This window comes from Mirounga angustirostris, unplaced genomic scaffold, assembly GCF_029215605.1.
Source record: "Mirounga angustirostris isolate CCGP_5_RB_7025 unplaced genomic scaffold, mMirAng1.0.hap1 SCAF_3, whole genome shotgun sequence".
Lineage (NCBI taxonomy): Eukaryota > Metazoa > Chordata > Mammalia > Carnivora > Phocidae > Mirounga > Mirounga angustirostris.
This window is the reverse complement of record NW_026991711.1, coordinates 151,847,261-151,874,587: the sequence shown is the minus strand read 5'-3', so window position 1 is coordinate 151,874,587 and position 27,327 is coordinate 151,847,261. Positions and strand designations below refer to the sequence as shown.

The 27,327-nt window shown below is 36.6% G+C and overlaps 1 protein-coding gene across 6 annotated transcripts in view; it reads left to right on the top strand.

Moving 5' to 3' along the window:
* The window catches only part of HIBCH (3-hydroxyisobutyryl-CoA hydrolase), a 117,898-nt gene that overhangs the window by 42,303 nt on the left and 48,268 nt on the right, over positions 1 to 27,327 (top strand). For all 6 annotated transcript variants that reach the window (XM_064586828.1, XM_064586827.1, XM_045868349.3 and 3 more), the window contains 3 exons: positions 1,577 to 1,661; positions 4,180 to 4,260; positions 8,792 to 8,844. In XM_064586828.1, coding sequence (XP_064442898.1) covers positions 1,577 to 1,661; positions 4,180 to 4,260; positions 8,792 to 8,844 — 219 coding nt within the window. The remainder of the gene's footprint in view (positions 1 to 1,576; positions 1,662 to 4,179; positions 4,261 to 8,791; positions 8,845 to 27,327) is intronic.

The following is a 27,327-nucleotide window of genomic DNA, read 5'->3' as shown; positions in this document are numbered from 1 at the left end:
ATCAGCACCCAAGCCCTGTTGATTTCTTGTCTTCTGTGCTTTCCCTGTGTGATTATCCTGGAGCCTCCCTAGTGACAGGGAGTTCATGGCTTCCTGAGATAGCCCCTTCCACTTTTACATAGCTCCACGTTTCTTTTCTGTGTTTTGCCACTGTACTTCTCTGACCTTTTAACCAGTGGTACTAGTTCTGCCTCTTGGGATATGAGTATACAAATCCAATCTTCTTACATGTGACAGCTTTTTTTTTTAAGATTTTATTTGAGACAGAGTAGGAGAGCGCTCACAAGCAGTGGGAAGAGGGATAGGGAGAAGGAGAAGCAGACTCCTCGCTGAGCAAGGAGTCCGTTGTGGGATTTGATCCCAGGACCCTGAGATCAGGACCTGAGCCAAACGCAGATGCTTAACTGACTGAGCCACCCAGGCGTCCTGATCATCCCCATGTGACAGCTTTTTTTGAACTGCTTGGCCAGCCTATCTTAGAGAAGGCTATAAGCTTTTCTATTCTAAGTGAACTACATGGTGCAGTGGAAAAGCATGACTTACAGTCCCACTACTTTATTTAAAAGTTGGATTTCTTTTTATTAACTGTGTAGTTTGGCAGTGTTAATCTCTCTGTTCGTCATTTTCCTCAGCTGTGAAATGGGGATGATTATATCGAACAGGACTGTTGTGGAGATGAAGTGAAATAGTATACCTCACATGGTCAGCCACAAAGACTAACTCTCCCCTGGTTACCAGTTCCTTAATTTTCATTTGATGAGTCTCTCTTCCATACTGTTGTGTCTGTTTGGGACACCATATAATATGTCTTTAAATGTAATAAAGAGAAATAAGCCAAGTGTTTCAGATTGGAATTAGACCATATAGTGGAGGAAAGTAGAAACTTCCATGTTAGAATGCCATATTTCTGTTAATGTCCAATATTGCATTAGCCTTTTGGACAGCCATATCTGTCCAGCTACATCTCTTCCAAGTAGGTTTATATTTCTATTCGCAAGTGTAGAATTTATAGAGCTCCTGTTGATTTTTTAGTCTGTTGTTGTCTTTTGAATTTCCATTGGGTCTCTTGACTCTTTCATCCTACTTATTTATTAGCTGTCCTTAACCAACCTCAAATCACTTCAAGATTTGATCAGTATAAGTGGTTTCACTCGATTGCTTATAAATTTGTCAGTAGGACAGAGCCCTGTATCACCGCAATAGAAAGGTTCTTGCTCTGTTTTTTCACCAGATATATAAGCTTCTGTAACATATTTTTAAGCCCATATTTTTTTCGTTTTGGTCTCAAAGTTGTCATGGCAAAGATTTCAGATGCCATCATGCAATTTGGATCACAAGATGTATTCATCTAGCAACTTGTTGAGATAGTGTCTAATTTGTGTCAGAAAAGAAAATGAAGTTGGGATCCATTCTTCTGGATGTACTCTATAAAGCTGGTACTTTATATGTATTGATACATATCTATCTATATAGATGTATATATGTACATATGTATGCATATATATGCATATAGATTTTTTTTGTAGTTAGTATTTATAATATGCTTTTACCATCTTTTACTTTTTCTTTTGGATAGAATTGGGAACAAGATCCTGAAACTTTCCTGATCATTATAAAAGGAGCTGGTGGAAAGGCTTTCTGTGCTGGGGGTGATATCAGAGGTAAAAACTACCCCCCCCAACCTAAATGTTTCCCTCCCTCCAATAGACTGATTAATAGGAAATTTTTGTAATACTTTGTAATTTGCTTTACATCTAAGAATTTTTTTTTTGTTATAATGACTTAGCCATTGTAGTTAAATACTAGAAAAATGAGAATAGCTTCTTTTTTTTAAACTACATATGTGCCCTTCATATATCCTGTCTTTCTCCCTGAATCATCCTAAACAAAATGTCCTGTTATGTGAGTCCACTTTTTATTTTAGGTTAGCTGATGTTCAGTTTAATTTGTCCTATAACCTGACAATCTGGCCATGTTGAGTGACTTGTCATTCTCCAGATATGACATTCCTTCACATGTTTCCTTGACTGTGCCTGTGCTTTCCCCCAGTGCATGATCCCAAAGCAAGAATGTACTTAATTATAGAATTCATCCTGTTGTTAATATATTTTTACAGGTGTTTAAGTAAACATGCCGAGATGGGATAAAAATAAAAATAATAAAATAAAATAAAAATAATTTTATATTTTTTTTATAAAAATATTTTCTAGTTCTTTAGGTCAATCTGTATACATTTAGCTATTAAAGACAAAAGAGAGAAGAAATATTTGGTCTCAGGATCAAAGTCATGTACCTCTCACCACTGGTTGTCAGTATTTTATATATACTGAAAACTGTTTTTGCATTTTGTATTTTGTTTGTTATGGAACTGATTAGAGTCCAGGGATGGTTTTTTCTTTGTTTTTTTTTTTTTTTTTTTTTTTGTATTTGTATGTGTGTATATATGTGTATGTGTATATCTATATATCTCTATGCACGTATATATAAATCTATATATTTTTGTATTGTGTTAAAGGCAGTATGGTTTGGATTGATCTATTTTCCAAATTTACAAGTTTACATAAACCATTATATTTGGAATGGGAAGAAACAAGCTTGATTTAGGACGTAATTTCAGATACCTATTAAATTTAAAGTAACTGAATTTTAATGTTTTAATTCTATCAATTTTTCTATTTTTAATTCTTAAATTTTTTAATTGCTTAGATAGATTTGTTAACCGAATTGTGTTTGGATTTGTTTTGCCCACAACATGAATATTTTTAAAATATTGTTTTCCAGCATGAAGCTAACCTTTCTTCTGGAGTTGGGTCTGTGATCTTGTCAGTTTACGGATGGGCAGAGCCTTACGTATTGTTTTTAGCTTCTTCTGTGAGCTATTTTTGCATATAGGTGTAACTTTATATTGATGTTTGGAAATACAGTTACAAATTACAGATTTATTTTAGTTAATGTGTATAAAGCAGTGGTCTTCAATTCCAGGAAATTTAGTTGCTTTAAAGATCATAGTCCAAGATGATAAACGGGCACTCAGAAAAAAATTTTTTAAATGTGATTATGAATGTAATTTATTTTAACTTCTGTGGAATTAATTGATTAGAATAAAAGAGTAAATCAAAGAAGATTTTTGAGGTAAAAGAGCTTCATTCCATAGGCATTATAATTTGCACTCTTGTCCTTTTAGAATTGCTAAGTAGTGGTAAGGACTGAATAAGAAACAATAGATATGAGGGTTTGGGGGTGTACATATATCGGTGAAATCCCCAGAAGGACAAAAATAGACACCAAATCTTTCTTTTAAAATCCAGGAAAAGAAGTGAACATTTGGAACATTTTGAAGGCTGATATATCAGACTTCTAAAATCAGTCTAAAAATCTGTAGTCAATAATTTTTATGTAACTATTTCCCATAGAAGAAGAAATATGTTTATATTTTAATTTGTATTTTAATAGATAATTCTCCTAAGATTTAAAGACAGGAAGGATATGAGCTTGCAGTGTATGGGAGAGAATGGTTTGATAGTAGTCATACCATTGACTGGAATAGGAATACAGTAGATGCTCAATAAATGTTTTATGGTGAAATGAATGTGGCAGAAATACTTGACTAGATGGAATATATTGTGGAGCTGGGAGTGTATGTACACACATGCACACATGTACTTATATTTTTCTGTATGTATAATGTGCTTTGTGTTAAGCCATATTACCACTGAAATGTATATCCAGCAAATGTTTATTCAAGTGCTACAGAAAAGAGTCAAAATGAATTTTGTAGCAATATATAAGTTCTAAATGAGGTATAACACTTTTTAAGAAGTCCTTAAGAATTTTTGCCTTGAAGTTTTGACAATGGACCATGGATCTAGGGCTAACTGTGTCTGTGGCATGGACACTTCAAAACTTTAACAAACCATTCTAGAGTTTCCCCAGGACTTAATATCACAAGATTTTAAATTTATTCTCTTTGTATTAACTAGAAAGCACTTTTTTTAAAAAAGATTTTATTTTTAAGTAATCTGTATACCCATCATGGAGCTTGAACTCACAACTCTGAGATCAAGAGCTGGCATGCTCTACCAACTGAGCCAGTTAGGCGCCCCACTAGAAAGCACTTTTTAAAAAATTTGTAATCTTTCCTTCTTCCCCTTCGTTCCTTCCTTTTTTTTTTTCTTGTAGCGATCTCCGAAGCTGGAAAGGCAAACCAGAAGATAGCTCAAGATTTCTTTAGAGAAGAATATATGCTGAACAATGCCATTGGTACGTGTGTTCCACTGAGAGCTTTGAAAATGGAATCAAGAAATAAGCTGCATAATATTAATTGTTAAAAATATCAGACACTCTTATTTACTCTTTTATGTACTATATGTCAGGCATAAGTAAAGCTGATTATTCGGCTCATTCCAGGACAATTCACACTTAATATTAGTAAGCTATACTTAATTACTATTTGTCCTACAATCAATATGAAAACATGGATTCTGATCATACAACTGGCTTTTTAGGAAAGCAGAAAACTTGGGTCTCAGTTTTCTATGTAAAATGAAATACCATTTCTTAATTCTTGAGGAACTCTGGGATGAAAGTGTCTTCATAGTTGATGTTCCAGATTTCACTGGAAGTGAAGCAGTACTTTTTATCAAACGTGTTTCAAATGTTAAATTGCAGGGAATAAGATAATAAATAGTTATGTTCCCACCAGCCAGGATGAACAGATATTAATATTTTATTTTTGCTTGATGTTTTAAGATTTATTTGAAAGAAATATAACACTACAGGTTTTAAACTTCAGTACACTTTGTTGCTTTCCTCAGTGCCATTTTTTTCCTCTCCCCAGAAGCAACCATTATCTCTCCTTAAGAAGTAACCATTGTCATTAATTTTTAGGGTATCCTACTAGACCATACTTGGTATTTTTGCTACATATTTAGATTTTCTTCTCATTCTTTGTTCATCTTTCTGTTGGATTGTTTGTCTTTTTCTTATTGATGGTATAGGTCTTTATATATTCTGGATTCCTCACTTTTGTAGATTATATGTACTATAAGAACACTTCTCTTTGCTACTTTATCTTTTGGTATATACACGTTCTTATTTGATGAGTTGAAATGTATCCATTGTTTTCCTATATGATTTCTGCTTTTTTGCATTTAAAAAAACCCACTTAGTAACACTGAGGTTATTAAGATGTTCTCATATTTTCTTTTAATAGCTTCGATATTTTGCTTCTTTATACTCTAAGTCTTTAATGTACTTGGAATTGTTTTTTGCATGTGACATCATTTAACTTTTATTTTTCAGCTAGAAAGCCAGATGTTGTAATGCCTTTTATTATAACGTTCATGCCTTTTTCACTGATTTTAATGATACCTCTGTCATATATCAAGTTCTTATATGCGACTTGGTCTGTTTCTGGGCTACTTTGTTCACTGGTCTGTTTGTACTTAATGATGAAACTACAATGTCTCCCTTATTACAGCTTTAAGATATGTTTCTATCTGGCAGTGTAAGTTGCTCTTGTTTTCTTTTGGAATTGTCTTGGCTGCTCTTGGGCTTTTGATCTTCCATATGAGTTTTAGAATTATTTTTTCAGGCTCCACAGAAGATTCCATTGAGGTTTTGATTGGAATGACAATTATAGATTAATTTAGGGTGAACTGACATCTTTCATATTGAGTCTTCCTATCTATGCATGTGGCATATCTCTTTATTTATGCAGACTTAAAAACTTGCAGAATCATAATTTACATACCATAAAACTCACCCATTTCAAATATATAATTCAATAACTTTTAAGAGTCTCATGCTCTACTGACTGAGCTAGCCAGGCACCTAATTCAATAACTTTTAGTAAACTTGTGTAACTATCACCCTAAACCAGTTTGGAACTTTTAATCAGATTTGAGTTTGTATGTCCTTTAATAATGTTTTGTAACTTTATCCATAAAGATGTTGCTGCCTTTTTTTTTAAGTTTTATTCTAAGGTAGCTTACTTTTTTTATTAGAACATTTAATGGTAATTTTACTGTTACATTTTGTAATTTACTGTTTTTGGCATATTGAAGTGCTTTGGATTTTAGAGTTTGTTCTTCTATCCTGCAACCCTGCTGAAATTTGTTATTCTAATGATATTTCTGTAGATTCTCTTGGCTTTTCTACATAGGCAATTATACCATCTGCACATAATTTTTTTCACTTCTGTCTCTCCAGTCTTTATATTATGACTTTTCTTATATTTTGGCTGGGACCTCCATTGTAATGTTGAATGATTATATGTTGTCTTATTTCTGATGTCCATAGGAAAGCTTTTAAACTTTCAATTTTTAGTATAATCATTTTGTAGGCACATTTTTACCAAGTTACAGATATTACTTCTATTACAAATTTGTTAGGGGAGTTTTTTTGTTCTGTGGTAGTGGTGGTGCTTATTATCTGCTTGAGCATCCATTTTCTTTGGCTTTTTCTCTCCCTTTCTTGGAAGGAATTTATTCACTTCCTGGCTCAGCAGATGGTTTTTCTAATCATGTTTTGTGAATCTAATAGTTCCCAAGAATGAACTTTTATGCAGGTAGTCCATTTCGTAAGTTATGTGGGCCAGAATTTATTTCTGACTCAAATCAAATACACGTTCACTCAAAGTCACTGGCTGTAGCTTCACTCAGCTATTGATTTTGAGTTTATTCTGGCACTGGTGGATTTCCTTTGTTTGGCTTTGAACTTGGATGTACATTTAAAAAAAATTTTTTTTTTCATAGAATTACTATGTATTTGAAGTAGGCATGGGAAAAAAGGCTACTTCTTGATTTAGCTCAGTGAGCCAGATTGAATGGATATCTCTCACTTCTTTAAGTCTAAAATTCTACGTATCAGGTTTACTTAGAGTGGCTTATTCATGTGGCTAATGAGAACTTGAAATGGGGCTAGTGTGAGCAAGAAATTTAATTTCAATAGCTACATTTGTCTAGTGGCTACTATATTAGTGCAGTTCTATACTAAATAAAAGGAGATGGGAGAAAACCTCTAAGGAGTTTAAAGAGTTTGGTTAAATATTAATATACAGAGAGAAAGCCTTCAAGGTTTAATTTCTATACATTGTAATGATATATTGTGTTTAATAAGGCATTTGACAGATTCTGGCTTTATTCCCTGCATCAGTTAGCTTCTAATATTTTATATCTGATATATATATATATATATAGCTGAAATGGGGTGTGTGTATGTATCTCCATCCCAATCAATAGAGAAATTTCTTTCCATAGTTTCTAGGGAATTATAGTTTCCTAGGGAATTACAGTTCAAGATTGAAGGGAATTATAGTTCAAGATTGAAGGCTATAGACGTTGCAAACTGGCAAATATGAGTGAAGCTCATTCTAGAATTGTGACTTGATGGCTCATTTGGCAAGCTGGAAATACAGAACTGCTAGATGGATTGAAACTGCAGTTTTATCCTTCCACATTGCATGGAATATTACTCAGCCATAAAAAAGAATGAGATCTTGCCATTTGTGACAACACGGGATGTATCTAGAGGGTATTATGGTAAGTGAAATGAGTCAGAGAAAGACATACCATATGATTTCACTTATATGTGGAATCTAAAAAACAAATGAATAAACAGCAGAAAACAGACCTGTAAATACAGAGAACAAACTGATGGTTGCCAGAGGGGAGGGAAGTGGAGGGATAGGTAAAATGGGTGAAGGGGGGAGTGAGCAATACAGTCTTCCAGTTATGGAATGAGTAAGTCACAGGAATAAAAGGTACAGCATGGGGAATATAGTCAATGGTATTATAATGGCATTGCATGGTGACAAATGGTAGCTACACTTATGGTGAGCATAACATAATGTATATAAACTTGTTGAATCACTATGTTGTACACCTGAAACTGATGTAACATTGTGTCTACTACAATCAAAAAAAAAAAAAAAGTCCAAAACAGAAACCCAAAAAACTGAATTTTTATATTGGTCTTCAGTAAGGAAGTCATATTGGCAACAAGCAGTAACAGAAGCTCAGTGATTTACATTTTTGTTATGTTATAAGCAACTCCCCCTCTCAGAGGAAAAAGAAAAAAGGAAAAGGAACACAGTAAAATTTTACAGAACTTTTGAGCTGAAAGGCACTTCTGAGACCGTATATTTAATCTCATTATTTAATAGATGAGGAAACTTACCTATAAATCATATACATACATATGATATGCACATATATAATACATTAACGTGTGTGTATAAATGTGTATATACCTAATGCTAGTATATATATTGAATTGCCAGTATTTGCGTGTGTGTGTTTGTGTGTGTGTGTGTATATCTCATGCCAGTATATATATTGAATATAGTTGATTTGCCAGTTAATGACAAAGATGAGACTGGAATCTGGGTCTTCTAACTCCCAGTCCTTGCTTTTTACTGTATGCTGCACTTCTCTTTGTATTGAAAACAAATTAGGTTCCTTAAAATACAACTGTGTACATAACATCCATGGCTTATAAGGTAAATCTTAATTATGTTTTTAAATAGCTGAGTTATAAAAGGCTTTCATTTAAGTTGAAGTGTTGAGTTGTTAAATGATAATAGACAATCAGGATTGTGTAGGGATTGACATTTTAAAAAGAACGTATTTTAGAAGCCATATATTTAGCCACTTTGGTATTTCTTGCAAAAATTTCCTAAAGAAATTATTCAGATTTCATGTAACATGAGATTTTTGGAAAAGTGAATGTATTTTAAACATTGTAATTAATTATAGCTCTGTTTTTTGTTCTGTTTTGTTTTGTATTTTAGGTTCTTGCCAGAAACCATATGTTGCACTTATTCATGGAATTACAATGGGTGGGGTAAGTAGGCTACCTTACTTTCATCATTGATATGTGAGTTTACTAAAAATAATCATTATTGATCAGAAGTGAGGCAATGAATGTAATATAGTAGAACTCATTGAAACAAAATCCTGTTTGGATTTTGGATCCTTGCAGGTTTAGGATATAGTATTTGCTTATAACACTTTTAGACGATCTCCACCCAAAAGAATATGTCCTTAATTATGTTATATACTATTTTAGCTTCTTGAATTAGCAAGCTTTTTTAACCAACAGAATGGATTGAATTTTCTGTTGCTGTTGTTACATAGAGCCCTTTTTCTACTTAAAAGTAAACTGATTGCTTCCAAAAGCTTCAGAAAAGAAACTGGAATGTTAAGGGATTCTTAGACTGAGTCTTGGGGATGTGTTTGCCTAAATTGTATCTATTACACAAAATCTCACCTTAGTGAAAGTGTCTGGATACTTTATGAAGTTCTCTGAAAATGCATTTCTTATTAATTGACAAAGTATTTTATTTCTGTGTAATTTCAAAGAAGTGTTAAATGTTTCTGGCCTTGAATAACTTGATGTAGAGTTGGAAAAACATGAAATCATAACAGAAAAGGGGAAAATTATATGACACTAGCTATACCAAAGACAAGCCTTTAAAGAAGTGAGAGGTCAGAATGGGTCTTCATGGCAGGAAAAGGTAGGATTTAGGTAGGTAGTAGGAGGCCGAAGGGAAGAATTTCAAAGATACCACGTTCAGGGTTTCAGAGATTTAGTCATTGGGAGTACAAGAAGCCCCCCTCTTTTTCTGATAGAACCAAACTAGATAAAGCCTCTTGGGCACTGGGAGTTGCTTAGATCTTGCATGTCATTTTGGGAAGGGATTCCACTAGCAGCTGTGGTTAGAAAGCAGGATGAAGGGGCAACGTGTACCTCTTGACTCGTTAACATTTACTGAACATGAGTTGATTATGCTTTTTTTGTCAAGGAAGTGTTACCATGAGGAAAATACTGAAAAAAAAAAAATCTGAAAAAATATTGCAGAATAAGGGGAAGGAAAATAATTGAAATGTTGAAGGAAGAGCTGCCCTGTGAATGTGAAAGGAAGCAGGAAAAATGAAGATAAAAACAACATTGGGCATATTTAATAACACTTAAAAAGATGTAGCTCCCATGAAATAGGAAGGACAGCCCATCAGGAGACAATAAGCTCAGATGAAAGGGCAACAGGCAACATAAGGAAGGGTGAGGGGAATAGCAAAACTGACGTTCCCCTTAGGGCAATAGATTAGAAGGAGTTGAATTTAATATTACAGATAATGAAGCTGTATCTGTGGAGGACAAACTTGAAAAGCACTAATCGTAAAATGACAAGAATGAAAATGATGAGAAAAAACTTTTGAGGTAATTAAGGCGAAAGAAGGATACTGGGAACCCAACAAAGGAATGATATTTCATGGAAAGTAAATCTAGCACTTGGAATAAAAATAATGGCCCGATATAAAGATGACTTTCTTTAATTAAAAACAAAAAACTCTCAAACTTGTGGTATGTATAATTAAGGGAAACACACTCTTTCAGATAAAATCATTGAAAAGAGGTCCACATCTAGATAAAAGCTTAGGTAAGTTTTTCTAAATTACAAGTTTTGAGGAAAAAACTGTAAGTGTTCAGGCTAGGGAGTAGGGGTGAAAGAGTGGTTAGTGAATACAAGTTATATACCAAGGAATGTAAATCAGTTCTGGTTTCAGAGTTTGTTAAGTGCCAGAAGTCAATGGATTGAGAAAGTTGTGAAATCAAGTCGTTAAGAGTTTCCTACCCAACCAAGTTGTCATTTAGTATAATTGTAAAAGAAAAATATTCTCAGAAATGAAAGGGCTTAGAAAGTATGTTGCTGACATACCATTATTGAAAATATTTCAATAAATACTTGGTCTAGTTGACCAAGAGATCACTCAAGTTTAATAACACAAGACTAATTTTGATATGAAAGTATGGGTGAACTGCCCTTTTTTACTATCAGTGAGCAGAAATTCCACTTTTTCATAGGAGCCTGAGAAGAATTATTGCTCTAGCATACTACATCTGAGTGAATTGACTGCCTTTTGGCCTCCATGACATGTATGAGTTGGTACGGTGTTTGCATACATTCCTATGTATGTTTCAGTCAAGAATACTCCATTTATTTCTTCAGAGAAGAGTGCAGTAAAACATACCAAGATGTTGCCTTGAATGGAGGGAGTAAGGGCGATGCTGCTTTTTTCTACTGGTCTGTTTTCTGTATTTAATGAGTGTGAATGACTTTCAAAATAAAAATGAAAATATACTTTATATCAGCCTTAATGAGAATACCACCAGAGAATTAAGTCTTAGTGCCCTAAGGCAATGGTTTTCAAGGTGTTATTTTTGCACTAACAGTATCAGCAGCATTTAAGGATTTGTTAGAAATACACAATCTGGGGCCTTACCTCAGAGTCAGACTCTGAGGGTGGGGCCCAGCAGTCTGTTTTAACAAGCCCTCCAAGTGATTCTGGGTCATGTTAAGTGTGAAAACCATGCCACAAGGCATCCATTGTATGTAATGAATTAACTTCTCTTATATCTGTCTTGTGTTTCTAGAATGGTACCAGTTATGTACCATCCTTGGGAAAATTGACAAAATAGTCAAGTCATGAGAAATCCCTCAGTGAGCAAGGTTCTTTTATGTTACATTATTATCAGTCCCCTCCCCCTCCCCCCAAAAATCCAGCAACCCCCTATGTGTCTTTTCTCCCATCAGGTCTGCCCACCTACGTGCCTCACAAATACTCTTTATGTAATTCATTCTTTTTTTTTTTTTTTTAAAGATTTTATTTGACAGAGACACACACAGAGAGAGGGAGCACAAGCGGGGGGAGTGGGAGAGGGAGAAGCAGGCTCTCCGCCAATCTTCCGACGTTGGGCTTGATCCCAGGACCCTGGGATCATAACCTGAGCCAAAGGCAGACGCTTAACGACTGAGCTACCCAGGCACCCCTATATAATTCATTCTTAAAGACTGAAGTTCTAATCTATTTTTTGACAGTCTTAAATACTACTATGATTAAATGTGATTTCTTCTTCCATTGACTTCTGCATTCAATCTGTACCTCAAATTTGGCATTTATACTTTGTTACTTATTATGAAATAAGCCCAGGTATATTAGATGGTCTATAAGGGCAAAGGCTATCATGTCCTCTTTTTTTTTTTTTTAACCCTCTCAACAACCAGAAATGTACAGTATGTATTTTCTTATGTAGCCTTTGAAAATGTAAAATTTACAGACTTGAAGTGAACCAGTTCTTTTTTTTTTTTTGTAACGATATTTTGAATGTATCTTGGTTTTGAAGGCTAGCTTTTCATGTCTCATTTCAAACTCCACTTAACTAAGACTCTTAGTGAACTCTTCCTTTTGAAAATACAATCCTCTAGATACTGGCTTTCAACCTTGGCTGCATTTTAGAATCCCTTGCGAGACTTACAGATTCCATTGTCCAGGCTTTACTCACCTCACAGAACTATTAAATCAGGTACTGGAGTGGGACCAAAGTATTTTTAAAGCTCTTTGGTGATCCCAGTGTGTAGCAAAGGTTATGAACTACTGATCTGCTAGTGATTCTTGAGAGAGCTTGTTTGGAGGTTCTAGCAGGGGAGCGCAGCTACTCGTATACCCTTGACCGAAGAACGGTCCTCCTCTATCGGGGAAGGTCGTCCTCTTCGACCGAGCGTGCAGCTTCGGGAGGGACGCACATGGAGCGGTGAGGGAGGAAGGGGACACCCGCCTAGCCAGCCAGATCAGCCGAATCAACCCTGGCGATCAATGGGGTGACAGATGTTGCAGCCAGATCACCCTCACATCCATCTGCTAGTGATTCTTAACTATTACCTGTGGACCTTTTTCAAAATCCTGTGGGACATGGTTTTTCACGGGTTAGCTTGTATCAGAATCACTCTGAGGGCTTGTTGAAATCAGACTCCTCCCACCCTCACTTCAGTTTCGTCCATTTGAAGTGTGGTCCAAGAATTTGCATTTTTTTTTTTTATGTTCAGTTAGCCACTGTGTAGTACATCATTAGTTTCTGATGTAGTGTTCAGTGATTCATTAGTTAAGTATAACACCCAGTGCTCATCACAGCACATGCCCTCCTCAATACCCATCACCCCAATTTGCATTTCTAACAAGTTCCCAGGTGATGATGCTGGTGATAGTGGGGGTAACTCACTTTAGGAACCACTACCACAAGGTGTTGAGAACATGTAGTGTGTTACTCAAAAAGGCTTTATTTTCAGAATTGTTAGTAGAATTTTAATATTATATAAAACTATTCAATATAAATATATCTTAAATCCTAATACAGAAGTTTAGAATAAGATAGAGCAAATATGGCTTAAGGTGTACAGATAGTAATTGTTTGTTTTTATCTTGATACTGATCCATAAATTGTTTCTTATAATGTAAGAAGGAATTTTGTTAAAAAACTTGAACAGTCCAAAAGATGGCACCATAGAGCTTGTTTTTGTTTTTGTATTTTTTTTTCTTTTTACTATAGAAAAAGTTTTTTTCCATCAAGGACAAGAACAGCTTTACCATCTTTTGTTATCTATCGTGAGGAGTAAGTAGCACAGCACTTTGTAGAAGGTATGGCTAGATTCCATTATGTTTTAGATTTCAGATTTGACCATTTACTCAATATTTTGGTCTTTGGTAAAATAAAAATGAATGTTTCTGAGTGTTTCTTCACTTGGCTGATCAAAATTACTTGAGATTATGTCATTCCAATGTTTCTGTAAGAGATAAACAATTTTTTAATGAATAAAAATGTGAAAGAATAGTTCATTGTATTTCTCAGAAAGATTTTTAATTCCTTTCCCCTTTATTTTTAAATATCTGAATTCATATTTTCTCAAGTTAATATATATAGAAAGACAAATTATTAAAAATCAATATTAATTTTTAGTAGATATAGAACAGAACAGTCTTTAAATTTTTACTCTGTATGTGTGGTTCCACCCATATTTCCCTCTCAACTGAACTGGGTTTAAAGATATTTCAAATTTCTTTCTTCCTTCCTTTCTTCTTTTCTCCATTTCTTCTTTTCTCTTCTCCCCCAAAATGCATTTTACAACAGAGATGAGGTTAGCTCCCCCAAGCCAACTCAAAATATGAGTGTAATATGGCATTGTTGTGTGTCTCAAAGTAGTAAGATGCTGCTAGCAAAAGGTTTTGTAATCAAAATAATGGAAAATTTAAAGTTGTAAGGCATACTTTAGAAAGGGGTATGTTCTAATGAATAGAGAAGTGGGCATTGGAATGGGAAGAGTGAGTGTAGACAATACCCACGTGACTTTGTGGGACACAAGCTAGCCACATGGAAAATTGACTAGTGCTCAATTACTGAATCAGATTAAGTTTAACCACTCATAAATGTCATTGAGACATGTCCTTTTTTAATGAGAAGAATTAACAGCCCTCAAAGATTGAATTATATTAATGTACTACAAAGGTCTGTGAGATAATAGTTGTATCTTCACTTTTAAAAAGTATTGTTTTAGTGATAATTGAATAGATGACATTTTAAGAAACCATTTTTTTATTATAAAATACTGGTTTTTTTGTAATACTCATTAGTTATGTAAGAACCTGAGACTTTATGAAAGAAGAGATGCAATGATTTTATTAGCTAAGCTAAAGAAGTTTTTTTTGTTTTTTTTTTTTTTTTAAAGATTTTATTTATTTGACAGAGACACAGCGAGAGAGGGAACACAGTAGGGGGAGTGGGAGAGGGAGAAGCAGGCTCCCCGCTGAGCAGGGAGCCTGACACCGGACTCTATCCCAGGACTCTGGGATCATGACCTGAGCCGAAGGCAGATGCTTAACGACTGAGCCACCCAAGCGCCCCAGTTAAAGAAGATTTTTAAAGGAACTTTTGAGTTCAGCTTACTGCCCCCCACCACATCATTTAAATCTCTTGATTTTAAAAAAGTTATAGTATTCTTTAATGTGTTTACATTGTTTAATGAAAACACAGAGACAAGCATAGGCCATGCCTTTTTCTTTTTTCTTTTCTTTCTCTTTTCTTTCTTTCCACACTTAGGGAGGGGCAGGGCAGAGGGAGAAAGAGAACCTTAAGTGCGCTCCATGCCCAGCTCAGAGCCTGACATAGGGTTCAGTCTCACGACCCTGAGATCATGACCTGAGTGAAAATCAAGAGTCGCATGCTTAACCAACTGAGCCATCCAGGCACCCTTGGGCCATGCCATTTTTATTTATTTAATTTGTATATTAATTTTTTAAGATTTTATTTATTCGAGAGAGAGAGAGCTAGAGAGCATACACAGAGGGAGAGGGAGAAGCAGACTCCCTGCTGAGCAGGGACCCCCCCCCAGGGACAATCCATTTTTTATTTTTATTTATTTTTATTTTTTTAAATTTTATTATGTTATGTTAGTCACCATATAATACATCATTAGTTTTTGGTGTAGTATTCCATGATTCGTTGTTTTCATATAGTACCCAGTGCTCCATGCAGTATGTGCCCTCCTTAATACCTATCACTGGGCTAACCCATCCCCCTCCCCCCTCCCCTCTAAAACCCTCAGATTGTTTCTCAGAGTCCATAGTCTCTCATGGTTGGTCTCCCCCCTCCAGTTTCCCCCCCTTCATTTTTCCCTTCCTTCTCCTAATGTCCTCCATGTTATTCCTTACGTTCCACTAATAAGTGAAACCATATGATAATTGACTTTTTCTGCTTGACTTATTTCACTTAGCATAATCTCCTCCAGTCTCATCCATGTTGATGTAAAAGTTGGGTATTCATCTTTTCTGATGGCTGAGTAATATTCCATTGTATATATGGACCACATCTTCTTTATCCATTCATCTGTTGAAGGGCATCTCGGCTCTTTCCACAGTTTGGCTATTGTGGACATTGCTGTTGTGAACATTGGAGCGCATATGGCCCTTCTTTTCACTGCATCTGTGTCTTTGGGGTAAATACCCAGGAGTGCAATTGCTGGGTCATAGGGTAGCTCTATTTTTAATTTTTTGAGGCACCTCTACGCTGTTTTCCAAAGTGGCTGTACCAACTTGCATTCCCACCAACAGTGTAAGAGTGTTCCCCTTTCTCCACAACCTCTCTAACATTTGTTGTTTCTTACCTTGTCAATTTTTGCCATTCTAACTGATGTAAGGTGGTATCTCAATGTGGTTTTGATTTGAATTTCCCTGATGGCTAATGATGATGAACATTTTTTCATGTGTCTGTTAGCCATTTGTATGTCTTCTTCAGAGAAGTGTCTTTTCATATCTTCTGCCCAGTTTTTGACTTGATTATTTGTTTTTTGGGTGTTGAGTTTGAGAAGTTCTTTATAGATCTTGGATACCAGCCCTTTATCTGTAGTGTCATTTGCAAATATCTTCTCCCATTCTGTGGGTTGCCTCTTTGTTTTGTTGACTGTTTCCTTTGCTGTGCAGAAGCTTTTTATCTTAATGAAGTCCCAAAAGTTCATTTTTGCTTTTGTTTCACTAGCTTTTAGAGATGTATCTTGAAAGAAGTTGCTGTGGGTGATGTCAAAGAGGTTACTGCCTATGTTCTCCTCTAGGATTTTGATGGATTCCTGTCTCACATTGAGGTCTTTCATCCACTTTGAGTTTATCTTTGTGAGTGGTGTTAGAGAATGGCCGAGTTTCATTCTTCTGCATGTGGCTGTCCAATTTTCCCAGCACCATTTATTGAAGAGACTGTCTTTTTTTCCATTGCATGTTTTTTCCTGCTTTGTCAAGGATTATTTGACCATAGAGTTGAGGGTCCATATCTGGGTTCTCTATTCTGTTCCATTGGTCTGTATGTCTGTTTTTGTGCCCGTACCATGCTGTCTTGGTGATCACTGCTTTGTAATATAGCTTGAAATCGGGTAACGTGATGCCCCCAGCTTTGTTTTTCTTTTTCAACATCTCCTTGGCCATTCGGGGTCTTTTCTGATTCCATACAAATTTTAGGATTGTTTGTTCCAGCACTTTGAAAAATCGGGATGGCATTGAAGGTATAGATTGCTCTGGGTAGCATATACATTTTAACAATGTTTATTCTTCCGATCCATGAGCATGGAATATTTTTCCATCTTTTTGTGTCTTCTTCAATTTCTTTCATGAGTGTTTTGTAGTTCCTAGAGTAAAGATCCTTTACCTCTTTGGTTAGGTTTATTCCGAGGTATCTTATGGTTTTCGGTGCTATTGTAAATGGAATCGTTTCTTTAATTTCTCTTTCTACAGTTGCGTTGTTAGTGTATAAGAAAGCAACTGATTTCTGTGCATTGATTTTGTATCCTGCCACATTACTGAATTGCTGGATGAGTTCTAGTAATTTGGGGGTGGAGTCTTTTGGGTTTTCCACATAAAGTATCATGTCGTCTGCGAAAAGAGAGAGTTTGACTTCTTCTTTGCCAATTTGAATACCTTTTATTTCTTTTTGTTGTCTGATTGCTGTTGCTAGGACTTCTAGTACTATGTTGAACAACAGTGGTGAGAGTGGGCACCCTTGACGTGTTCCTGATCTTAAGGGAAAGGCTCTCAGCTTTTCCCCATTGAGGATGATATTCGCTGTGGGTTTTTCATAGGTGGATTTTATGAGCTTGAGGAATGTTCCCTCTATCCCTATACTCTGGAGAGTTTTAATCAGGAAAGGATGTTGTATTTTGTCAAATGCTTTTTCTGCATCAATTGAGAGAACCATATGGTTCTTCTCCCTCCTCTTATTAATGTGTTCTATCACATTGATTGATTTGCGAATGTTGAACCACCCTTGCATCCCGGGGATAAATCCCATTTGGTCGTGGTGGATGATCCTTTTAATGTATTGTTGGATCCTATTAGCTAGGATTTTGTTGAGGATTTTGGAATCCATATTCATCAGTGATATCCGTCTGAAATTCTCCTTTTTGATGGGGTCTTTGCCTGGTTTGGAGATTAAGGTAATGCTGGCCTCATAGAATGAATTTGGAAGTTTTCCTTCTGTTCTATTTTTTGAAACAGCTTCAGTAGAATAGGTATTCTTCTTTGAATGTTTGGTAGAATTCCTCAGGGAATCCATCAGGCCCTGGACTCTTGTTTTTTGGGAGGTTTTTGATCACTGCTTCAGTCTTGTTACTGGTTATTGGCCTATTCAGGTTGTCAATTTCTTCCTGTTTCAGTCTTGGCAGCTTATAGGTTTCCAGGAAGGCCTCCATTTCATCCAGATTACTCAGTTTATTGGCATATAGTTGTTGATAATAATTTCTAATAATTGTTTCTATTTCCTTGGTGTTAGTGGTGATCTCTCCCCTTTCATGATTTTATTAATTTGGGTCCTTTTTCTCTTCTTTTGGATAAGTCTGGCCAGTGGTTTATCAATCTTATTAATTCTTTCAAAGAACCAACTTCTAGTTTCATTGATCTAATCTGTGTTTCTGGTTTCTAATTCATTGATTTCTGCTCTAATTTTAATTATTTCTCTTCTAATGCATGGCTTAGGCATCATTTGTTGCTTTTTCTCTAGTTCTTTTGGTGTAGAGTTAGTTGGTGAATTCGGGATTTTTCTATTTTTTTGAGTGAGGCTTGGATGGCTATGTATTTCCCCCTTAGGACCGCCTTTGCAGTATCCCACAGGTTTTGGACCGATGTGTTTTCGTTTTCATTGATTTCCATGAATTGTTTAACTTCTTTGATTTCTTGGTTGACCTAAACATTCTTGAACAGAATGGTCTTTAGCTTCCAAGTGTTTGAATTTCTGCCAAATTTTTTCTTGTGATTGAGTTCCAGTTTTAGAGCATTGTGGTCTGAGAATATGCAGGGAATAATCTCAATCTTTTGGTATCGGTTGAGACCTGATTTGTGACCCAGTATATGGTCTATTCTGGAGAAAGTTCCATGTGCGCTCGAGAAGAATGAGTATTCTGTTGTTTTAGGGTGGAATGTTCTGTAAATATCTATGAGGTCCATCTGGTCCAATGTATCATTCAAAGCTCTTGTTTCCTTGTTGATTTTCTGCTTAGATGATCTCTCCATTGCTGAGAGTGGAGTATTGAGGTCTCCTACAATTAACGTATTGTTATCAATATGACTCTTTATTTTGGTTAACAGTTGGCTTATGTAGATGGCTGCTCCCATGTTGGGGGCATAGGTATTTACAATTGTTAGATCTTCTTGTTGGATAGACCCTTTAAGAATGATATAGTGTCCTTCTGTGTCTCTTATTACAGACTTTAGTTTAAAATCTAATTTGTCTGATGTAAGAATTGCTACCCCAGCTTTCTTTTGAGGTCCGCTGGCATGGAAGATAGATCTCCATCCTTTCACTTTCAGTCTGGATGTATCTTTAGGTTCAAAATGAGTCTCTTGTAGACAGCATATGGATGGGTCCTGTCTTTTTATCCAATCTGCAACCCTGTGCCGTTTTATGGGAGCGTTTAGGCCATTCACGTTGAGAGTGATTATTGAAAGATATGAATTAATTGTCATCATGTTGCCTGTGAAGACATTGTTTTTATAGATTGTCCCTGTAAATTTCTGTTGTACATCACTCTTGGGGTCTTTCTCCTTTTATAGAACCTCCCTTAATATTTCTTGCAGGGCCGTCTTAGTGGTCACATATTCTTTCAACTTCTGCCAGTCGTGGAAGCTCTGCATCTCTCCATCCATTCTAAATGAAAGCCTTGCCGGATAAAGTATTCTTGGCTGCATGTTCTTCTCATTTAGTACCCTGAATATGTCTTGCCAGGCCTTTCTGGCTTGCCAGGTCTCTGTGGGTAGGTCTGACATTATTCTGATGTTCCTCCCTCTGTACGTAAGGAATCTCTTCCCTCTAACTGCCCTTAAGATGGTTTCCTTGGTTCTAAGATTTGCAGGTTTTACTATTACATGCTGGGGTGTTGGCCTGTTTTCCTTGATCTTAGGAGGGGTCCTCTCTGCCTCTAGGACTCGAATGTTTGTTTCATTCCCCAGATTACGAAGTACTCAGCTACGATTTGCTCAAACACATCTTCTAGTCCTCTCTCTCTCTCCACTCCCTCCGGGATTCCAATTATTCTGATACTGGAATGCCTCATGGTGTCACTTATTTCTCTGATTCTATTTTCATGGATTCTGAGTTGTTTTTGCCTGGCCTTCTCTTTTCCCTTTTTATCTATTATACTGTCTTCTAGATCGCTTATTCTCTCTTCTGTCTCAGTTACCCTAGCTGTTAGATTATCTAGATTGGATTGGATCTCATTGATAGCATTTTTAAGTTCTGCCAATTCACCTTTTATTTCTGCCCTTAGAGACTCTATGTTGCCATTAATTGATTTCTCCATTCTAGCCATTGTCTTCACAATTGCTAGCCTGAATTCCATCTCCGACATCTTGGTTATATCTGCATCCATTTGTAAATCTGCAGCATAAGTCATAATCTCCGAGTCTTTTCTGTTTTGGGGGCTCCTCCTCCTAGTCATTCTGTTGATGGGTGTTTGAGGGAACGTATAGAGTCCAAATTATTGACCAGAACCCAAGCAAGATGCACCTGTTTTCTTGGGACCTTAGGGTTGCTGGCCTCTTGTTTTCCCAGCCTGTCTTCTGCGGAAGGGGCCTGCTGCGCTGTTACTCAGGCAACCCTGTTTGGGCGGAGTTGCCCTGCCCCCCTGTGGCGGGGGATGGGCTCAGCGGGAATCAGTCTTTGGGGCTTTTGTTCTCTGGCGGCTTTCCCTGGTGGCTTTCCGGGTCTCTTCCGAGAGTCAGAGCAGAAGAGACTGTTTCCAACCCTCCTCCTCGGAGCAGAGAGATCGCAGTCTGTCCTTCAGTGAGCTTCCAGGCCACACTATCTCTGTTTCTGTCTGTGCTGCTATAAACTGCAGCGTCCTGGGTTGTGTGCCCCTCAGCAGCGCTCCCAGCCCTCACCTCCAGGTCGGAGCACATCTCTGCCCTTTGTGCTTCTAAAACCACCAGCCGCCCCCAGTTCACGCACGTGGCCCCGCTGCTCCAGGTTTCCATCTGAGGTGCTGCCCTAAAGTCCCTTCCCCGCTGCTACCAGTCTGCGAGTCTGTGCCCCCGTCCCCAGCGCGGGAGGCTATCACTCACGGGAGGTGTAGGATCCCCACGACCAGGCTCCCTTCTGCTGCCGTTTATCCTCTGATATCTTCCCAGGGAATCACGGCTCCCCGCTTCGTACCTCGGAACCAACTGCCTGCGATAATTCTGTTTGTAGAGATCCAGCTCTATCTACTTACATGTCAGGCTGATTTCGTGGGTGTTCAGAGTGGTCTGGTAGACATCCAGCTCAATTCTGGGACTGGTTGGAATAGGGTCCCCTACTCCTCCGCCATCTTTCCCCCACTCTGGGACAAGCCATTTTTAATGGAATATCCAAGAAGCTTTCAAAAGATCAAAATGAATTGATTAACAAAGCCTGATAATAGGCTTATATGTATGCTAAGCTACTCTCTCTCTAAAAGAATGATTTTAGAATGACCAGCCTTTCTTTGTCCAGTGAGTTGGAATATTTTTATGAGAGACATAAGAATCATAATTATGATTAGACATAATGTTTAGTGTTCTTTTTCTTCAGGTTTTTATTGAGGTATAGCTGACAAGTAAAGTTGTAATATATTTAAAGTGTACAATGTGATGATTTGACATACGAGTACATTGTGAAAGAATCCCCACCTCAGACCTTATTCATCTTGTAACTGAAAGTTTGTACCCTTTAACCAGTCTCTTCTTATTTCCCCCATCCCTCCAGTCCCTGGCAATCACCGTTTTACTCTCTCTTTCTATGAGTTAGACTTTACACACATATATACACACACACATATATAAATATATATATATTGGATATATATATATTTATATATCATCACATTTTGTTTATCCATTCATCTGTGGGTAGACCGTTATTTTCATCGCTTGACTATGGAGAATAATGTTGCAGTGAGCATGGGAGTACAGATAACTCTTGGAGATGATGATTTTTTTTTCATTTGGATATATGTCCAGAAGTGGAATTGCTGGATCATATGGTAGTTATATTTATCCGCTGATGGACATCTGGGCTCTTTCCATATTTTGGCTATTGTGACATTGCTTCTATAAACATTGGGGTGCATGTACCCTTTAGAATCACTCAGACCTCAGAGGTTTAATACTAACTAAGGTTCATTATGATTTTAGCTATTATTTGAGATTGTTCTCAACTATTTCACCCAACCATTAAAACTTATTGGATATGTGCTATGTGCTAGATACTGGTTAGGCTCTGGGGGTAAAATAGTGAGCAAGGCAGATATGTTTCTTTCCTCATGGGGCCTCTTGTATAGAGAGGCAGGTACAGGGTATTCTGGAAATACACAAAAGAGTACCAGTCTCAGCTGTGTTAGTAGGTGTGAGTATTTTATTGAAGGGGATAGTGTAGGGGAAGCATCTTGGAGGAAGTTATATAAGCAGCCAGGAGGGGCGCCTGGGTGGCTCAGTTGGTTAAGCGACTGCCTTCGGCTCGGGTCATGATCCTGGAGTCCCGGGATCGAGTCCCACATCGGGTTCCCTGCTCAGCGGGGGGTCTGCTTCTCCCTCTGACCCTCTTCCCTCTCGTGCTCTCTGTCTCTCATTCTCTCTCTCAAATAAATAAATAAAATCTTAAAAAAAAAAAAAAGCAGCCAGGAAAGAACAAGTTGGGAATAGTGGAGAAATGTGATATGGTTGCTGTTCATGTGCAGGGGGTTCATGCAGTATGGAAGGACAGTGTGCAAATGAGAAGATATCAGCCTGTGTGAAAATGAGTTGAGAAAATGAATGTATGTTTGGGTAAAGTTCAGTATGCCTGGATTTTGGAGTATGAAGGAGATAGTGGTTGAAGTCTAAGGCCAGAAAGGTAAACAAGAAACCAGATCAGTCCTCTTATATAAGATATGTTGAGTAGTTTATCCTGAAATCAGTAGGGAGAGCCTTTTAAGTGCTTTTAGGTAGGGAGATGGCTTGAACAGACTTGCATTTTAGAATGATGTCTTTTGTGTGAAGAACAGATTGGAGGGGGTTAGAATTGAAAGTAAAGAGATTGTTTAGGAAGTGATTGCAGAGATCCAGATGAAAGATTGTGGTGATTTTGAAGTAGGGTAGAGATAATGAAGTAACCAAATATTAGATTTATGGGAGATATTTAGGAGGAGACTTGGGATATGATGAGGGATTGGACATGGGGGATAAAGAGGAGAAGGAAGCAAGCATGACTTCCAGGTCTAGACTGGGCACTGGAATCAGTGGTGGACTGTTCACTAAGATTTTGGAGGAAGAATGGCGGGGGTATGGGCTGGGAAGGGTAAAGGGAGATGAGTTTAATTTTGGGCTTGTTAAATGTGAAATGCCTGTGAACTCTCCACGTGGGTGTGTTTTGTCTGAATAAAAGTGTTGGTTATGCAAGTCTGAAACTCAGGGTGTTGCCTGGGCAAGAAGTGTAAGTTTGGGACTCGTGTAGGCACAGTATGCTTGACAGTGTGGGCTTCTGTAACGTGAATTAGCTCATAAGGGATTGGTAAATGGTGAAATAATGTTAGGATAATGTAAAGGTGTTGGTTCATATGCAGTTTTTTTTTTTCTAGGCAAGGGGAGATAGGATAAGTGGCAATAAATATATAATCAACTGGGCAGAAAAAAGTGCTTAGCTCTGTTGATGTACAGTGAATAGGAATTCTCTTGTCTGTATTTTAGGAAAATTAAATACCTCTTCTTTGGGCAACCTCTAAGATGAACTCCCTACACCTGACACTTGGATGTCTAAGGGCAGAACCCCGCAGACTTATAGCTGCACTTCTACCTGCTTTGTCTCTGCACGTGTTGGTCCTGCCCTGATTAAAGTATTGCCCTTCTTTCCACTTTATTTTTATGCCTTTTAAATATCTGCTGTGTCATTCTTTGTTCATAATGAGATGCCTGCCTAGGTTGTCTAAATCAGGTCTCTGGGACCATATAGTTTTTATTATCACTCAGATTACAAAGTTACATAGGTTTTGAGCAGACTGCCCAAACTCTATTTTTCCTATAAGCTCTGTGCAGTTTTGCAGAACCTGAGGATTTTTTCATGAATTCGTTATCTTACAGCAGAGATGCCTTGTATTGAAAATTAGTCAGTAGAAAAGATTATGCGAGGAAATGTGACAGAAATAGAGTAACAACCAAAATAAGTCCAGAATGGAATCCTAAAAACAAAACAAAACAGGGACACTTGGGTGGCTCAGTCACTTAGGTGTCTGCCTTTGGCTCAGGTCCTGATCCCAGGGTCCTGGGATCGAGTCCCAATCAGGCTCCTTGCTCAGCGGGGGAGCCTGCTTCTCCCTCTACCTGCCACTCCTGTGCTTGTGCTTGTGTGCTCTCTCTCTCTCTGACAAATAAATAAATAAAATCTTTTTTAAAGATTTTATTTATTTGTCAGAGAGAGAGAGAGCGAGAGTAGGAACACAAGCAGGGGGAGTGGGAGAGGGAGAAGCAGGCTCCCCGCCAAGCAGGAGCCCGATACGGGGCTCGATCCAGGACCCTGGGATCATGACCTGAGCTGAAGGCAGACACTTAACGACTGAGCCACCCAAGCGCCCCAATAAATAAAATCTTAAAACAACAACAAAAAACCCCACCCAATGTCTATTGGTCAGCAGCAGAACAGGAGCCTATAGGAGACCCTGGAAAAAAAAAAGGAGTACAGAAGAGGCAAATCAGAAGAGTGGGAACCTTCAGGTTGGTTTCTGTGCCCCAGAAGTCTTTGACAGTTTCTTTGCTGTGTGGTAAAGAACATATCCTAGGTTCTTCTTGTATGTTGTGTTCCCCAGACCTACAAGTCAGCTGTTTCTCCAAGACAGCCGTGATTACTTTTAGTAGAAAATGGTAGTTAGCAATAACAGTCTGGGCACTAGTTAAGTTGGTAATTGTTTCTACACCTTTTCAGTGAACAAAGCTAAGAGTATAGATCTTGTTTTTAAGAAAAGATAGATCCTGAGTTTAATACATCCTATTCAAATTTAGATTTTTACTTCTTTAATATTTGTATCTTTTTATGTTGAAAAGTTTGTTTTTTTAAAAATAACATTAATATTGTTTCAGATTTGCTTTGTCCTAATAAATACAATAGTTTTAGGATAACAATACCACTGTTTTTACTAAAGATAAAGCCACTGAAATAGTTGCTGTCTTTGCCCTATACCAATTTTTTAGTGACTTGTCTTTTTCATATTTTTTTTCTTTTTCATATTTTCCTATTCAACCTGGTTCTCACTGAAGCAACTCTATTTTTTATACTCCTATCAGTTTATGATGAATAATATTTAAAGTACATACTTACCATAACAAGTACAACTGAAACAGATTGGAAATACCTCTAACATTTGGTAAACTCTAAACTCAGCAGATCAGAAAAATATACAGTTGTATCAAAAAGTAGCCAGAGAGTAGCTTTCAGGATGCTAGTTAATACGGACATTAGTTAACATATTTTACAGAATTAATGAAAATCTTTGGTAAGTCAGAGGTGGATTAAGAGTATTCCTATTATAATAATCCTTTTTGTGTGAGTATATGATATAAAGCAATGGCTTCTTAAACTCCTTTTTAAACTTAGAACTCCTATATTTAAACTATAAATATATATATTTAAATATAATAGGTGATATGTATGTTATAGTTGGACACATATACATATATAATTGTAAATATGCTTATATTGGGGGTTGTGCTCATTGAGGTAAAAAAACCTTGAGTGTGAATCTAGGAGATGTGTATTTTTAAGTTATTTCGAATTTATGCTTTAATGTATGACATACTAGAATTTTTCTATTCCCTGGATTTTAAAAAATTGAAATATAATTGACCTATAACATTGTATTAGTTTTAGGTATGCAACATAATTATTTGGTATGTGTATATACTGCAGAATGATTACCACAATAAGTTAACATCCATCACCACACATGGTTAACAAAATTTTTTTTGTGTGATGAGAGGTTTAAGATTTATTCTTTTAACAACTTTCAAGTGTCCCCCTGGCTTTTTTATTTAAAACTATACCTGAAGAATGGTAAGCTGTTAATATATAAATAAATATTTCTACCTCAGTTATTTGTTTCTGCTGAATATCATTTTCATCCAAAAATAATATGAATTATGCATCAAAAGCAGGGGGGAATTTTTGTTTAGTGCTGATCTCTGCAGTCTATTAAAATACATTAACATTATATAATCAGTATATTAGTATCATTAATACGCAATACTAGCCTATTAATATTAATGTGAGAAGCATAATAAAGTCTTTGTTTTTACTGTGGAGACTGCTGATCAGACTGCTAATCTAATGCATGTGGTCCCACAGAGACATTATGAAACTTTATAGTTATGATATTAACTTTTATACTGTAGTGAAATAATGTATGATGAAAACCTATTTGAATTTCTAACAAACATGTGTACCTATTTCAAAGCACTGTTTATAATCCTGAATGATGATGAGCGAGGACTCTCATATAACTCTGATACTGTGATGCAGTGTTCATTCTGGGCAGGAGCTTACTCATTCTCCCTGATTAGAATTTAAATCTATGACTCTCTGTGTAAACATTAGTCACATCTCCCTGTTGTATGCCTTTCTGAATTAGTTGCTTTCTTAACTGTGATTGTTGGCTCTGTTTACTTTGTAACATTTATTTTTATTTTTTTAATTAAAAAACCTTTTTGTGAAACAACTTCAAATTTTACAGAAAAGATGCAATAATAATACAGAGAACTTTTATATATTCTTCACATTCCCTGTTATTTCCACATTTGTTTTATCATTCTTTCTTCCTCTCTCCTACATCTATGAAGAATTTCTTTTTCACGATTTGAGAGGAAGTTGAAGACGTGATAACTATTGTTAAATTGTTCAGCGTTTATTGTCTAAGAATAAGGACACCAAAATCAAGAAATTTAACACTGATCCAATACTGTTATCTGGAACATTTCTTTTTCAAGTACCAAATTGTTCCACAGGTGTCCTTGTTTGCTTATTGGGGAATTAATCTTGCCATTAATATAAATCTTGGCATGGTTGACTATATCTTAAGTTAACTTTAAATATCCTTAAAATTATCAGGGCACCTCGGTTGCTCAGTCGGTTAAGCATCTGACTCTTCATTTCGGCTCAGGTCATGACCTCAGGGTCATGGGATCAAGCCTGTCCACGGGCTCACTGGGGAGTCTGCTTGAGTTTCTCTCCCTCTGCTCCTCCCCCCTGTCCCCTGACATTCCCCCTGCACATGGGAGCACGCCCGTGAGCTCGCTGGCTCTCTCTCTGTCTCTAAAATAAGTAAATCTTTAAAAAATCTTTATCCATTTTTTTAAAATGTTGCTTTTTGTTTCAAATAGTATATTATCTGGAAATATAGAAATGCTTATTTCAGTGGGTAATTAACATATTTTCATTTTGAAGGATTTAACTGTGCTTTTAAAGTAATTATAATAAGATCTTTCTTAA